We start from the raw sequence: 16,869 nt of genomic DNA, 5'->3' as shown, positions 1-16,869 counted from the left end.
ACATGCCATTGCCAAGTTGCTTCATAAAAATGTGCTATCATAATGGAATATCCATGTATACTTTATGTTAAATGCTGTGGCATTCCGTCATTCCTTGGGATAGCACTTGGAATGAGCATGCATGGGTGTAAGGCTCTATTTTTCTATTGCCTATATTGCAGCTAGTTGTAACTAGGCAAGTAAATGAGAAAGAAATATATAGTTCTAGCAGAAGTCAGACATTTTGGGTTATGTTGCTCCAAAGCCTAGTAGGTATATAAAACTGGGAAAAAAAATCAAACAGATTATAACCAAGATCACAGTTGAGAAAATTACACAACTTTTTTTGTTGGGTTTTTTTTTTTTGTTGTTTGTTTGTTTCTTTTTTTCTTTTTTTTACAGTGATTTCTATTATGGTAAGGTTAGTCTTAGTTTCACCTGGCTGGCCAAATAGAATCAGAGTTGAGCATGCAGCCCTAGTGACAACATTCGGCTCTTTGCAAGGATGACTTCCTGCCTCCAGGTATGAGAACAGCAATGCTGAGATTCTTATTAGTTTTGGAAACTCTGCAAAGTAGATGCTTTTCCCAATTTTGACACATACACCTAGCCCCCCCTTACCCCCCATCTTTCCCACACCCTTCCCCGCTCTTTCCTGGAGGGGTTGGGGCCAAATGCAAACCCTGACTGGCACAGATCTCTGCCATGGGTTCTGGTTGTCAAAGGGATGAGTCTGGTGCTGCTGTGGGGGTGAAGTGGACCGCACATCTCCAGTCCCTCAGTCCTGGTGTACCCTGCTACTGGCACCCGACATCCAACAAGGTGCACCAGCCTTAGGAAAGGCCTTTGCTTTCGCTCCCTCTGCCTTTCTGGTGCCACTTCACTTTCATGTCCTCCTCTTCCTCCTATGAGGACTTGCTTTTTCTTTTCCAGAGCGTCCGGGGTGGAGGGAAAGGGGGCAGAGGAAGGGGAGGAGGGAGAGGAGGTATCGGGAGTGGCATCTCTCGAGCCATATGTATGACAGCCTCAATGGTGGCCATGATTGTATCTTGAGTGGCTGCTGGCTCTAGTATTAAAGGGTTGAGTGTCGATCTCTGACCTCTTTTACTGGGAAGGTCAATGCATTTTTCCAGAATGGGCATTTGGTCTTTGGAGTCTTCATCAAAGGAAAGGGGTTCCTTCCGAGGACGCCCCCTCCGCTTCTTGATGAAGTTATTGCCTGTCTTTGATTGTCTCTGCAGCCGCTTGGCTTTCAGGATCTTGTTCACATGATCCAAGTTCTTCTTCGTGGACAGGATCTTGGTGTAGTTGCACATCTTGTGCACCTCGCACTGGATTGCTTCAATTTCATGGCCCTTGAACTGTTTTTTCAGTGGTGAGCCAGCTGTTGGGAGATAAGGAGAGAAACATGCGTAGGTCAAACAACAGTGAATGGAAACTCTGCCTTCTTTCAGCAACATGAAGACTAGATGCTTTCAAGTCCAGTAGGCTGAATATGACTACTGAAAAAGAGATGGTTGTGAGAAAGGATTCTGCATAGAAAAACAACTAAAAAAAGTTAAAATATTATTACAGTCCCGGAAGAATTGCTGTTGCTGTAAGAGACTTAAAGATCACAATTGCCTCAAACACTGTCAAGGCCACAGAAGGAACTTGCCACAAGATAAACCACCATAGTGGGAACTTGAGATAAGCACAGATGGCAGAAATTTACAACAGGAAGGCACTAATTCCAGGCCTAGAGGAGATGAGATTTGGTTAGCACATCCTGGTTCATACATCCCAACAAAAATTCCCACTGTGACAGACTGTAGAAAAGGAAGCAACTGCTTATACACATGCCATCCCAAGTTATGGGAACATCTGCAACCACCCCATGGATACCCAGAACTTGGACTGTACAAAGGTAGTACCTCCAGAAGAACAACTCTGTGACCCCCACTGCTGAAAAGACCAGAGTGAAGAATGATCAATGGAACGCAGCTGGATCCACGGGTGGTGTCTATCTTCTGCTTGATCTCTCTCTCTCCACCCCCATCCTTTTCTATTTCTTTCTATCTCTCTACTTCATAATTATTGTTAAATAAAATCCATACTACTGACTTCAGCATATGGTCTTGTTTGCACCTTAATTCAGGTAGAGGCATTTCTCAATAATTGGATCTGTAGGAGTAGTGCTTTTTGGAAGAATTTGTAATGGGAAAGCTAGGAACTCGGTTTTTGCTAGGAAGGCTTTCTGCCTAAAAGGTAACTCTTTCTCAAAGGAAGTTTCAATGCTTTCTTCCCCTCCCGCATAGCAAGACAAGTTCTCAGCCTCTCTCTGATATGTGAGAGAGAGATAAGGTACAGAAATGCTACAGGGCCGTTGTGGCCTGGGGAGAGTCGGGGGGGGCAGTGATGATAAAGCCAGAGAGCGAACAGTACTGCCTGGAGTCCCGAGAGTTTTAATGTCTGCCTTTCCACTGCCTTGGCATTCTTGGGAAGAATACCTGCATATATTTACCTTACAGGATCTTAACAGTTGCCTCCTTTTTTACTGTGCTAGGTGAAAACACAACTTCAACTACTGTCAGAGACTGAAACAGTGTCATAGGTTTGAAAAGAGATGTTGGAATTTTTTCCCAATGTCCGCCCCCCCATCTGTTTCTTCCGGGATGGGGGGGGGTGGGAACAGAGCGAAGCCGCACGCACTGGGCAGCACAGGAGCAGGGGGAGGGGGAGGTTCCAGGGAAGCGGGGTTGCCACAGGGATGGCTGGGGAGTCTTTTGTTCGGAGGTTTTTGAGTTTGGTCCGCGGACTGGACGGAGCGGGGAGCCCGGTTTCGGCCACCTCCTTTTCTTCTCCTGAGAGGAAGCTTTTTCCCCACGGGACACCTCGCAGAGGACGATTGAGAGAGAGAGAGACCGACCCATCTCAGAGCGAGGTATTCTGCTTTCGAGACTACCTGTGGAAAAGGACTTTTTCATTGCTGGCCGCTGCGGGCACATGTGGCTGCGAGCAGTTGTTGAACTGCCTGGACAGTCCTGCCTTCCCCCCTTCCCCCCTCCTTCCCCCCGCCCCGGGTTGCCGCCGGTTTCTTCCCCCCCGCCCCCCTCCCCGGGGAATTGGGACTTTGTTTTGTTTCTTCTGAAAGTTTTTGATTGCACCATTTCTTGTTTATTCAGATTTTGTTAATAAAAAGCTGTTCTTTTCCTTTTCCACACTTCCACTTGAAGTTTCTTAATTTCTAAGTTGTAATCTTGGTAAACTAAGACAAACAGTTAATGACTTACACATTCTACGATCACCACAAACTGAAAAGAAGCAGCTGCTCACCCAGCAAAGCCCATGCCCCACCCCCAATACTGCTAAAGGATCAGATAAATGGGTGTCATTGTCCAGCTATCCTGGGTGCAGATGCCTGCCTGAGGAAGGGAAAAGGCTAAGAAGCAAGTCCTGAAAGGTGGGAAAATCCCTTTTATCATGCCAATGTCCTCCCTTTACATGATAACTTTGCGCATCTAGCCTGGGTTATACATCTCAAATGTTGGACCATGATGGACCATGATGGATGCTGGCACAATAGGCATCTGCAACTGTCTTTGGAGATGTCAGAGGCCACCCCCGGGGAGGTACAAGGTGTTCCCACCTGAGCTGGAAGTGTATAATAACTCATATAACATTCTTTGCATTTTGTGGGGGGTTTCTCCCAGCTCCAATAGATCAAGACCACCATTAGACCAACCATTAGACATGGAAACCGCAACTACCAAGTTTCATCCCTGGACCCAGTGGGTGGTGACTATAAACATCTTTCCACCCTTATCCTTTCTTTCCCTTTCTCTCTCATGCATTTCCTTAAGTGTTACTGTAATAGTTAATAAAGACAAAAACAGATAATTTGCTGATCAAATTGTATTTGCAATGTTGTAGTTGCAAAATGTCAAACTATGACAAGCTATATTCTGTTATGTTAACCGTAGACCTTAAATGTATATATGGGGAAGGGATACCTAGAATGATGTGGGAAAGACATAATGCACAAGTGTACATAAAGAGATAAACCGGGGGTAACGAGAGGAGGATTTGCCGCCTTCATCCCAGGACCGATCCCCTAGCAACAGGGCAGAGACTGTGCAGAGAGAGCTGATGATATGAAAAGGAAGAAACGAAACAAGGCGGGGGCTATGGGGAAACGAAAGTTACAAATCTATAAAAGACAGACTGAAACGTATTGAATGCGCAGACCGTTGGTGGAGCAAGATACTCCCCAGCCACCCAGTGCTGTTTTGCTCATTTGCCATAAATAAAAATTTTATCTAAACTTTAAAAGGTTTTGTTCTCCCTGGCTATAACAATTTGGTGCCATGACTCGGATCTAGACTTTCTGTGCAGCAGGATCTTATCTCCAGGACGGCGCCCTGTCTTCATTTGGACGGTCCTGGGGAGGGCTCCCGTGGTACAGAGTCTAGATATCTGACCGAAATTTAAAGGTAAATGAGCAAATAAATACTGCAGTTCCCCGTAATTTTTGTGCACAAACCCCGGACGAAGACTTGCTCCGGGGAGGAGCGAGCATTTGGGACTCCGTTCAGCTCATCGCCGAGTGGAGCCGCTCGGTTGGGAACCGAGTGAAGACTTACTCAGGAGGAGTAAGTGTTTGAGGAATCCGTCCAGTCGGGGAAGGAACCATTCGGTGAGGAGCCGAACGAAGACTTATCCAGGAGAGGTAAGTATTTGCGGAACCCCCTTCGGTTGGGAAGGGGCCCCAGAGTGCAAACGAGTGAGACGTCCTGTGGGACGAAACGAGTGGGGACCTTCTAGTAGTGCGTTTCTCATAGCCCACGAGGGAGTGAGCCATGAAAGAAGGGAAGCAAGTGTGAGTGTGTGAGAAGGCACTTCAGAAGATGGGACAGAAGAAAAGTAAATCTTCTGCTCCCATGGTTGGCTGTAAGGAGGGGTCCCAGGATGTCCCTCAGGAGAAGGAAAAACCCGAGAAGGGGTTTGCGGTGAGGTTACCATACATACCTTCTGATAGCCCTTTAGGGATAATGATTAAGTATTGGAATGATTACCCTTCCAGGGAAGGAAAATCGAGGGAAAAGATGGTGCATTATTGCATAGAAGTATGGGGAGGAAAGCAAATAAGGCAAGATCATGTGTATTAGCCAGTTTATGGCTCGTTTGAAGATTGGATTTGTCAGGCTTTAAACATTTATGTGAATAGCAAAGAACCCTTTAATCTAGAGGAAAGTGAATACACTAGTTTATGGATAAGATCAGATACTAGAAACTACTTGTTTCCTTTAAAGGAAAAAAAGAAGCAGAAAAAGAATAACTGGGATCTGGATGATTCCCAAAAATCACCTCTACCATACATCCCACCCCCACCACCACCTGCACCCATCCCAGTACCGGCTCTTCAGCCCTCTGCCCTAACAGAACCGGTACCCCCTCCCTCTGAGACTCCTTCACCTCCCTCACCTACATTTACCGATAGCAGGAGAGTGACGAAAAGCCAAACTAGGGAAAAAGAAAAGACGGAAGGTCAGTTATACCCTTTGAGGGAGATTGCAATGGGAGGACAACAGCCAGGGATAGGGTTTGTGTCCATTCCCTTAAGTTCAAGGGATGTGAGAGATTTTAAGAAGGAAATGGGGAACCTGTTGGAAGACCCTCTCAGTGTATCCAAGAGGTTTGACCAATTTTTAGACCCTAATACATACACTTGGGATGAAATGCAAGCAATTTTAGGAATATTATTTACTGCTGAGGAACGGGAGATGATTAGAAGAGCAGGGATGAGAAATTGGGACCTAGGACATCAGCAAGGTCCAGAGGCTGATATTAAGTGGCCTCTTCGGAGGCCCGATTGGGATAATCAGGATCAGACCCATAGGAGTCATATGGCTGACTTGCGAACCATCATAGTTCAGGGCATTAGAGAGGCTGTCCCTAGAGGGCAGAACATTAATAAGGCTTTTAAGGAACAGCAGAAAAAAGATGAGACTCCCACAGACTGACTGGAAAGGCTGAGGAAAAGTTTACAGCTTTATTCAGGTTTAGACCCCGATACTCCAGTAGGACAAGCCTTGCTTAAAACACAGTTTGTGGCAAAGTCATGGGATGACATTAGGAAAAAGTTGGAAAAGATCAAAGATTGGCAGGAGAAGGGGTTGGACAAATTACTGAGAGAAACTCAGAAAGTATATGTACGGAGAGATGAAGAAAACCAGAAAAAGCAGGCAAAAATCTTAGTGGCAGCTGTAAGAGAAGGACAAAGAGGAGATAGGGATCAGAGGTGACAGACCCCTCGTGGATCCGACAGACGTGGAGCGTTAAGAGACCATGGGCAAGTGGATCAGAGCGACATAGAATGTTATTATTGCGGCAAAAAGGGACACGTGAAGAAGAATTGCAGGAAACGTATACAGGATGAGCAGGTGTTCAAAGAGGATTAGGGGGGTCAGGGGCTCTATTTGCTGGGGACCTGAAAAGACACTGAGCCCTTGATAAAACTTAAATTGGGTCCTCAGCAACAAGAATTTGAGTTCCTAGTGGACTCAGGAGCAGAAAGATCAACTGTTCAGAAAATACCTTGGGGCTGTGTAACATCCCCAGATACAGTACAAGTTATAGGGGCCAAGGGAGAACCATTTAAGGTACCCCTTATTAAAGATGTGGAAATAGAAACCCATAATAAATATGCATTGGGAACATTTTTGCTGGTTCCCAAAGCAGAGTATAATTTGTTGGGAAGAGATCTTATGATAGAATTGGGAATAAGTTTGGAGACTAAGGAACAAAAACTGCAAGTAAAAATATATGCTCTTACAGCTGAAGATGAAAAGAAAATAAACCCTGAAGTATGGTACACCCCTGATTCTGTAGGGAAATTAGATATAAAGCCATTTGAAGTTCTTATTCAAAACCCGGAGGAACCGATAAGGGTAAAACAATATCCTATTTCATATGAAGGAAGAATAGGACTTAAGCCAACTATAGAAAGACTTTTGGCACAAGGACTACTAGAACCTTGCATGTCACCTCATAATACCCCCATTTTGCCGATAAAGAAGCCTGACAGATCATACCGTTTGGTACAAGATTTGAGAGAGGTGAATAAAAGAACAGTCACTCAGTTCCCAGTGGTTGCTAACCCCTACACCTTGTTAAGTCAACTTTCCCCTGACCATAAGTGGTATAGTGTAATTGACCTGAAGGATGCCTTTTGGGCTTGTCCCCTCAAGGAGGAAAGTAGAAACTATTTTGCCTTTGAATGGGAAGACCCTGAGACACATAGAAAACAGCAACTAAGATGGACAGTTTTGCCCCAGGGATTTACGGAATCCCCTAACTTGTTTGGGTAAGCTTTGGAGCAGTTATTGGAATCCTTCGAGACCTGTCAGGGTACTGTTTTAATTCAATATGTGGATGATTTACTAATCGCTGGAGAAAATTCGGAAGCAGTCAGAGATGAAAACATCAGATTATTAAACTTTTTGAGTTTGAAAGGGTTGAAAGTGTCAAAGTCTAAGTTACAATTCACGGAGGAAGAAGTTAAATACCTAGGGCATCGACTGAGTAAAGGACACAAAAGACTGGACCCCAATCGAGTAAATGGGATTCTATCTTTGCAGACACCCAGAAATAAGAGACAAATAAGACAATTTTTGGGATTATTAGGATATTGTCGGCAGTGGATTGAGAATTATAGTAGTAAAGTAAAATTTTTATATGAGAAACTAACAAAGGAAGGAATAATAAAGTGGAGTAAGGAGGATGAAGAACAGTTTGAAAAGTTAAAGGAGGACTTGGTAAATGCACCTGTGTTGAATTTGCCTGACATACAAAAACCATTCTATCTTTTTGTAAACACTGAAAATGGGACTGCATACGGAGTCCTAACTCAGGTATGGGCAGGATAAAAGAAACCAGTCGGATATTACTCTAAATTGTTGGACCCAGTAAGCAGGGGATGGCCTACTTGTTTGCAAGCCATTGTGGCTACAGCCTTGTTAGTAGAAGCGGGAAAAGTAACTTTTGGAGGGGAATTAAAGGTTTTTACTCCTCATAAGAGGAATTTTACAACAAAAAGTGGATAAATGGCTAACGGATAGCCGATTGTTGAAATATGAGAGTATTTTATTACATTCGCCTAAATTAGAATTAGAAGTGATGAATTTGCAGAATCCTGCTCACTTCTTATATGGGGAACCTACAGGAGAATTAGTACATGATTGTTTACAGGTAATAAATCTCCAGACTAAGATCAGAGAAGATTTAGAGGAAGAAGAATTAGAAGAGGGTGAAAAATTATACATAGATGGTTCATGTAGAGTAGTGGATGGACACCGGAGGTCAGGATATGCCGTGATAGATGGTATTACTTTCCAGGTCAGAGAATCTGGACCTCTTGACAGAACATGGTCAGCTCAAGCTTGCGAGTTGTATGCATTATTGAGACCCTTACAACAGTTAGAAGGAAAAGTGGGAACGATATTTACAGACTCTTAAGTATGCTTTTGGAGTAGTGCATACTTATGGGAAAATTTGGGAGGAAAGAGGACTAATTAATACACAAGGAAAAGGGTTGATTCATGAGACTCTAATAAAAGAAACCCTGAAAGCCTTAAGGAAACCAGAAAGAGTGGCTGTAGTACATGTAAAGGGGCACCAGAAAGGACTAAAAGTCACCATTAGAGGAAACAACCTAGCAGATGAAGAAGCAAAACAGGCAGCCCTATTAATAATAACGGACTCAAAGCCTGAGAACCTAGATTCCCCGAGAAGTTTTAGCAATCAAGAGAAAGAAAAATTGCGACAGGTAGGAGTAAAAGAGGAAAACAATAAATGGAAGCTATCAGATGGTCGAGAAGTACTCCCCAAGGGTCTTGCCCAGAAAATCATGATTAAATTACATGAACAGACACATTGGGGAACCCAGGCTTTAGTGGATCAATTTGAGAGCAAATATGTTTGTGTGGGAGCGTATGGGATAGCTAAAAGAATTTTGGAAGGGTGTTTAACCTGTCAAAGGGTAAATAAAAGGCAATTGAGAGAACGGGTTCAAGGAGGACGAGAAATAGCTAAAAGACCTTTTGAGAAAGTACAAACAGATTTTACTGAGCTACCTAAAGTAGGAAAGTATCGCCACCTGCTGGTGTTAGTGGATCATCTTACCCACCTTGTAGAGGCTTTTCCTGTAGCACGATGTACAGCCAAAACTGTGATTGAGATTTTATTAGAAGAAATTATTCCAAGGTACGGTACTGTGGCAGTGGTGGATTCGGATAGGGGACCACACTTTACCTCTAAAATAATTAAAGAGACAACAGAGCTTTTTGGAACCAAGTGGGAATACCATACTCCTTGGCATCCACAAAGTTCTGGTAAAGTGGAAAGAATGAATGGTGAAATAAAGAAACATTTAACTAAATTAATGATAGAAACCAAAATGAATTGGGTAAAGTGTTTGCCATTGACTTTATTATATATCCGAACCCAACCACCCACTGACACAGGGATTTCACCATTTGAAATGATGTATGGGATGCCATATGATTTTGGAATCCCAATAGAAAATCCCAAGGTAGAAGATACCCTTTTGAGGGAATATATAATTGAATTAATGAGGAGGAGACAGGAATTGAGAAAGAAGGGACTGGTAGCTCAGCAACCCCCGTTAGACATGTCAATACATTAGATTCAACCTGGGGATCAGGTGTTAATTAAAACTTGGAAAGAATCCTCATTAACCCCTCGGTGGGAAGGGCCTTTTGTTGTTCTCACCACAGATACTGCAATTCGTACAGCAGAAAGAAGATGGACTCATGCGTCTCGAGTTAAAGGACCAGTCAACACTCCTGAATGGACTGTAACCTCTCAACCTGAGAATCTCTGAATGAAGTTTAGAAAAAACAGGACTGGTGAATGAATTGCTTTGAATGGGACGTAAGACCTAGCCTATACTCCTGGTTTGGAGTACCTCCAGGCCAAACCTTAATAAGAGTTCTATATAGCCATTGGATGAATGGAGTAATCCCCTACCAGACCAGGGGAAGTGGATTGTATCAAATTGCTGAAAGAGGGGTAAATGTCCCTTTTTGTTGTGAATATGAAACTGAAATTACTTTACCAGAAAGACCTGTACGAAAAATACCCTGTATAAAACACCCAGACTCAGGACATCAAAGTTGGGTCAGTTGTAAATGCATATTATGTGGTATAGAGTGGTATTGTGCAGCAAGTAGACGGCATACCCATTGTATGAAATGTCGAGATTTCTTTATTGCTTCTGATGAGCAACTGAGTGTTCTAGAAATTGATAGGTTATTTTGCGGATGGGAATGTTTGGTACCAGAAACCTGGGAAGTCTATAAAAAAGACTGGTACAAAACTTTAGAACAGTGTGCCATTAAATTTGCCTGGAAAACAGATTTAACAACCAGACAACTTTTAGAAATATTAGAGAAGCATATGGAACAAACAGGTCTTGGGAAATAAAGGAAAAGACTAGGAAGTTGTAAGAATCTACCAAAAAACCCATATTCTCCTGAAGAATATTGACTGCTGCTGAGAAGATATTGAAAACCTCGTTGCTCCCTGCAAAGGAGTAGACGAAGGAGGCAGAGCAATAATACGGTGGAGAACGAGACATGGGAAATTATGTATGGATCGTAGTGCTTTTGTGGCAGCTTCCCCAAAGCAGAGGAAGTCCGCATCAGCCATACAATTGGACCCTGGCCAGATGGGGCGATCAAAAAATAATTGGGAGTAATCTTACAGCAGGACCTCCTAGCTTCTCTGTTACCACTGTGCCAAATGGTACCTATGCCACATTGTTTAAATCTGAAACCTTATTATTTTTGTCCTGCATCTAATCCAGGAAAGGGGTATTGTAACTATCCTAATCAATATTATTGTGCATATTGGGATTGTGTCACTATAGCTTCCGCTTGGACCCCTACTTCCCGAGATAAGTACCTAACATGGGGACCACCCGGCTGCAAGCATCCACAGGTTGATTCGTCTGGGGGATCTGTGGGGTATAGCAATTGTGGTTATATAATCCTACAGGTAATGCAACCAGAGGACCCAGGATGGTTATTAGGAAAAACTTGGGGAGTCAGATACTGGGAACCTGGAACAGACAGGGGAGGGTTAGTACTAATTAAAAAACAAGAAATAACGCCCTCTGGCAATAGGACACAATAGGGTCATAAAAAAGATGGAAGGGGAATAGGAAAGGAAAGAATTTCACAACCTCAGCTGTCCCGACTGTTAGTTTTAATGATACTAGTGTAACCTTAGCATCCACCAAGGTATATGAGGAAGCAGAACCCTTATTAAAGTTAATGCAAGGGGCCTATCATACACTTAACTACACTGACTCTAACGTGACTAATTCCTGTTGGTTGTGTTATGATATCAAACCTCCATTTTATGAAGGGATAGCTTTGAACACCTCATTTAAAGTATCCAATCAGGACAACACTAATTGGGAAGAGAGAAAGATAGGAATCACTCTCCAACAGGTGAGAGGACAAGGAGCGTGCATAGGAAATGTACCTCCAGCCAAAGATAACTTATGCAGCTCTACAATAAAGGAACTTGATAAAACAAAGAAATGGGCTATACCTAGCGAAGAAGGATGGTGGATATGCTCAAAGACTGGTTTAATCCCCTGTTTGTCTTTACAAATATTTAACAAAAGTAAAGAATTTTGTGTACAGATAACGGTAATACCCTGAATCCTTTACCATTCAAAAGAATCGGTCTTTGACCATTGGGATGATAATAAACACAAGATACAAAAAAGGGAACCACTTACTGCCATAACTATTGCCATGTTCCTTAGTCTGGGAACAGCAAGGGCAGCGACTGGAATTACATCCCTTGTTCGACAAAATAAAGGGATATCATCTCTGAGAGCAGCAGTTGATGAAGTCTTAGAGAGAATTGAAAAATCAATATCATACTTAGAGAAGTCCCTTACTTCACTTTCTGAAGTAGTTTTACAAAATAGAAGAGGATTAAATTTAATATTCTTACAACAAGGGGGACTATGTGTTGCCTTAGGAGAGGAACGTTGCTTTTATGCAGATCATTCGGGAGTAGTTTGCAAATCTATGACTAAGTTACATGAAGGAATTCTTCAAAGGAAGAGGGAAAGAGAAGCTCAACAGAGCTGGTTTGAATCATGGTTTAATCAATCACCTTGGTTAACTACTTTGATTTCTACCCTAATAGGCCCCCTAATAATGTTGTTAATCATTTTGACATTTGGTCCTTGTATCTTGAATAAACTTGTGACTTTTATTAAAAGTAGAATTGAAACGGTACAACTTATGGTAATGAGACAGCAATATCTTGAATTGAACGAAGAAACACCTAGAGCAGAACAATCTCCTACCCTGAGTGCAGCTCGGGAAGCTGTAACAAGATGATAAGCAAATTACTGATAAATAGGAAAGGGGGGAATTGTAATAGTTAATAAAGACAAAACCAGATAATTTGCTGATCAAATTGTATTTGCAATGTTGTAGTTGCAAAATGTCAAACCGTAATGTTATGTTACTATGACAAGCTATATTCTGTTATGTTAACCATAGACCTTAAATGTATATGGGGCTATGGGGAAACGAAAGTTACAAATCTATGAAAGACGGACTGAAACGTATTGAACGGGTGGACCGTTGGTGGAGTAAGATGCTCCCTGGCCACCCAGTGTTGTTTTGCTCGTTTGCCATAAATAAAAATTTTATCTAAACTTTAAAAGGTTTTGTTCTCCCTGGCTATAACAGTTACCTTTATGCTTTAACAATGCTTTATTGCCGTAGATGCTTTAATACTGCTATACTTTAATAGTGCCATATTGCTATGCTTTAATATTGCTGTATTGCTACAGAATGATAACACCCCAAACGGCAACATACCTGTTTACCTTTGAAACAAAATTGTTCTAAAATAAACCCTACATATATATGTTTACAAACACCAATTATTCAGTGTTGTTTCACTCTAATCCACCCCAAGGGATTTATTAGTAAGAACCTGGGTTACCCTCCCCTTCTGGGGTGGATTGTAACTACTAAGCAGTCTTCAGAGATTTCTCTCTATCTTTCCCCTCTTCTAAAGTAACAAAGCTTTTCAACAGCAATGTTTTACCACAGGTTTGCTTCATTCTCATTTCTAAACTTCTAGTGGGAGGGAAGTATGAGAAATAAATAACCTGGTTTTATTATAAGCAAATTGAATTTAGTGGAAAAACAAAGGGTGGTGGGATATTTTTCTCTTCTTTCATTTAATTCCAAGATTTTTTAGGCACCTCGTGGAGACCGTAAGGTGAAAGGCCCCATCTGACGTCATCAATCAATCAGGAGGGAGGGTGACACCCCCTCCTGAATTCGAAAAATTACCTTTTAAGGTAAAGTACCTGTGACCTGTTGAATATTTAACATCTTAAGTGGCCAAAAGGGTACAAAAAGGGTGCGTTTTTCAAACTGCCTGTGCTTTTCCATGCCATGTGACTTGGGATTGCACCCAGAGCTGCAATAAAGGATTTCTTGCTGCAATTTTCCTTGTCCTGCAAGTATTTTTTGCCATTTCATACATTGAAAGTAAGGATTTTTCTTACATAAGGAAGCTTAGCATAGCTGCCTTATTGGCCCACCGTAACTATTAAACTTTCTATACCCCAAGCATATACTCCTGATGTCTTCACCCCAGCCTTTAATTCTTGCCATGGATGCTAGTTAGTATGAAAAGTGTTTGTTACTGAAGCTAGTGGGCATAGATGAGCTGTGTGGGTCACTTAATCTGTGGCAAATTCATTACACCTGTGGGAAATAAATAAGGCAGTTTTATTACAAGCAGGGATTTCCATGGTTACTTCGTGTTGAGATACCTGGAGGTCATTTTGTTTGGAGCGATTGAAGAACCATTTTGTGGTCAGGAGCTGGTGGGTTGCTTGTTGTTCTGTTCATTGTTTTGCTTACTGTTCTTGTTGTTACCTACTGCTGCTTACTGTTTTGCTTACTGTTCTGCTTACTGTTATAGTATGGAGGCGAATCTGAAAGCATGTAAGGCAGTAAGACCAATTTGGGCTCACTGCCAAGGGACCATGCAGTTGGGGGCAGGGAAACAACCTGATAGGTGGATGGGAACAACCAATGAACTGTACCAAAAGGCAAAGATCACCTTTTAAGGAAGAAAAGAGCAAGGCCTTGCATGGGAGGAGTGAGGGAGTGGCTATGTAAATCAAGAGACCTTAAAAAGGCTTGTCCCTCCCATTCAGGTGTGCTTGAACCGGGTCATGAGTTCGGTGCACCTAGCACGCTGTTAATAAAGTTCTTTGTTTCACTTTATTTGGCCATCTCCAAAATTTTAATTAGAGATATTTCTCACACACCTGCCTGAGTTTCTTTACTATCTTCTCCATGGATAGTAGCTGAAACTACTCAGTCATATAATTGACATTAATGGTCCCAGAAGTAAGCTTATTCCTGGTTCAGATAACTTACTTTAGGTCTGAATGAAGTCCAAAGTAGTTAAGTCTCTTGCCAACGTCATGTTGTGAGTCATTGTCAGAGCTGGAAAGAATACTCAGCATTTCTTGGCTCCTGGTCCTTTGCTTAGGACAAACAACCTTGTTTGTTTTGCTTAAATTGTCTTATTTTCCTTTACTCCTGTTCAGAGTTCAGGATTTGCACACAGATTAGAAGTAACTCCCCCTTTGAGAGAGAAACAGAATGTATTAATTCTGCTGTTCCAATAACTGGTGCTTCCTTTCACTCCTAACATATCTGTTCTGTGCTGCTGGAAAAGAAATTATGGAGTTCAGAATTTCTTTTTGGTAAAAAATAAAACATCCTACTAAATTAACCTCAGCCCACATCTACTTGCAAACTTAATTTACACCCGACTGTCAAGCAATCATTTGGGTTTGAAATCCTTGAAGTTTCCAGAGCAGACAAGATTTCAAGAAAAGTTCATTTGAGGTTTATCACTCCCTTCATGGCTAACAGGCTAATCTTCTAGCAGTAGTTTAAATAAAGTTACTATTGTAGCATTTTCTGTAGATAACCAGGAGCCATCAAGTGATAGAATCTCCTCTTGCTCGTTATGGGCTATGACAGATTCAGCATACAAATCTCATGCGCTGGCCTCCTGTATTGGGTCTGGCTGAGCTGGAGTTCATTTCCTCATAGTAGCCCTCACAGTGCTATGCTTTGCATTGGTAGCTAGAAGGGTGTTGATAACACACCAGTGTTTTGGCTACTGCTGAGCACAGCACTCACACTGTAACATTCCTTCTGGGAGAGGGACACAAGTAGGCCAGATGACCAAAACTAACCAAAGGGATCATAGAATCATAGAATCAGCTGGGTTGGAAGGGACCTCCGAGATCATCAAGTCAAACCCTTGATCCACTACTGCTGCGGTTACTAGACCATGGCACTAAGTGCCACATCCAGTCTCTTTTTAAAAATCTCCAGGGATGGAGAATCCACTACCTCCCTGGGCAGCCCATTACAATGTCTGACCACTCTCTCTGTAAAGAAATTCTTTCTAATATCTAACCTAAACCTCCCCTGGCACAACTTGAGACCATGCCCTCTTGTCTTGCTGAGAGTTGCCTGGGAAAAGAGACCAACCCCCACCTGGCTCCCCCGTCCTTTCAGGTAGTTGTAGAGAGTGATAAAGTCTCCCCTGAGCCTCCTCTTCTCCAGGCTGAACAGCCCCAGCTCCCTCAGCCTCTCAAATATTCCATACCATATGACATCAGCTCAGATATAAAAGCTAAGGAAAGGAGCAGGAAGGCAGGCATTTGTTGTTTCCAATGGCTGCCTGCTAAGAAACCATTACGCGTGCGGAAGCCCTGCTTCTCGGGAAAGTGGCTAAACATCGCTGCTGATGGGAAGTAGAGAATAAATCCTGTCATTTTTCGCTTTGCTTCTGCACGCACAAGCTTTTGCTTTGCTTTTGCCTTAATAAACTGCCTTATCCCAACCCACGAGTTGTTTTCCATTTTATTCTCTCTCCCCTTTATGGCTGGGAAAGGGAGTGATAGAGTGGCTGGGTGGGCACCTGGCATCCAGCCAAGGTCAACCCACCACACCTCTCCACTTGGAGAACATAAATTATTGGCTCTCCTCCCCTTTCTGTGACCCCTCCAGGGCAGGGGCTGTAGCGGGGACAGCTTTCAGGGATCCTTCCTTTACTGGCCATTCTTGAATTAATATCTCTAATTTATCTATGGGTTGGCCATCCATTAGGGATTTTGGGATTCCTTTTTGCAAGCCCACAATCCACAGGGCATTCCTTTTTTTCCCTGTATCCCCGTGTTAGTGGGTCCTCCTTGTCCAGAGGAGAATGTTACTTTTTGGAGTCTTGCTGGAGTACTTTTGCATTTGGTGTGCCGAATTGATTTAGCATCAGTAGTAATTGAGGGTACTGGACCATATTCTCTTCCATAATTAATTAATTCCTGTGCCACTTCTCCCCAGGTCCAAATCTTATTTTCTCCACGGTAATGACTGGGGGTTAAAGCTGCTTCTAAAGTGGCTGCAGTTCTTTCCCCTTTGGTGACGCTTTCTATTTGTCCTTTTAGCTGAATGCCAATGGGCTTCATAGCCTCAGGGAGTCCCCTGATAAGGAGAATCATTCTTTTAGGGTCTACAGGCAGCATCATAGGGGATTCACGTCTTGGTGTCAATTCCCTATCATACATCATTTGTAAACAAGCAGCCTTTTGAACACTTTCTACAATCTGATTAACATTTCCTACTATAGCCAGAGGATCTCCCCTTTCTAAGGGGTTGAGTCCTCCAGCCCAATAGGCTGCTCTTTGGGTAAGGGACCAGGGTGCACAGTTATCTCCTGTGGTCAGGAAAACTCTGGCTCCCC

At 42.7% G+C, this 16,869-nt stretch overlaps 1 protein-coding gene across 1 annotated transcript in view; it reads right to left on the bottom strand.

The window, feature by feature from the left end:
• Positions 1 to 884: 884 nt before the first annotated feature.
• Positions 885 to 16,869, bottom strand: part of LOC113957790 (SET-binding protein-like) — a 515,694-nt gene continuing 499,709 nt past the window's right edge. The window contains exon 7 of the mRNA XM_027665561.1: positions 885 to 1,363. Within this exon, the coding sequence (XP_027521362.1) occupies positions 885 to 1,363 (479 nt within the window). The remainder of the gene's footprint in view (positions 1,364 to 16,869) is intronic.

Source organism: Corapipo altera, unplaced genomic scaffold (genome assembly GCF_003945725.1).
Source record: "Corapipo altera isolate COAL_440 unplaced genomic scaffold, ASM394572v1 61148, whole genome shotgun sequence".
NCBI classification, from domain to species: Eukaryota; Metazoa; Chordata; class Aves; order Passeriformes; family Pipridae; genus Corapipo; species Corapipo altera.
This window is presented reverse-complemented; position numbering and strand designations above follow the sequence as displayed.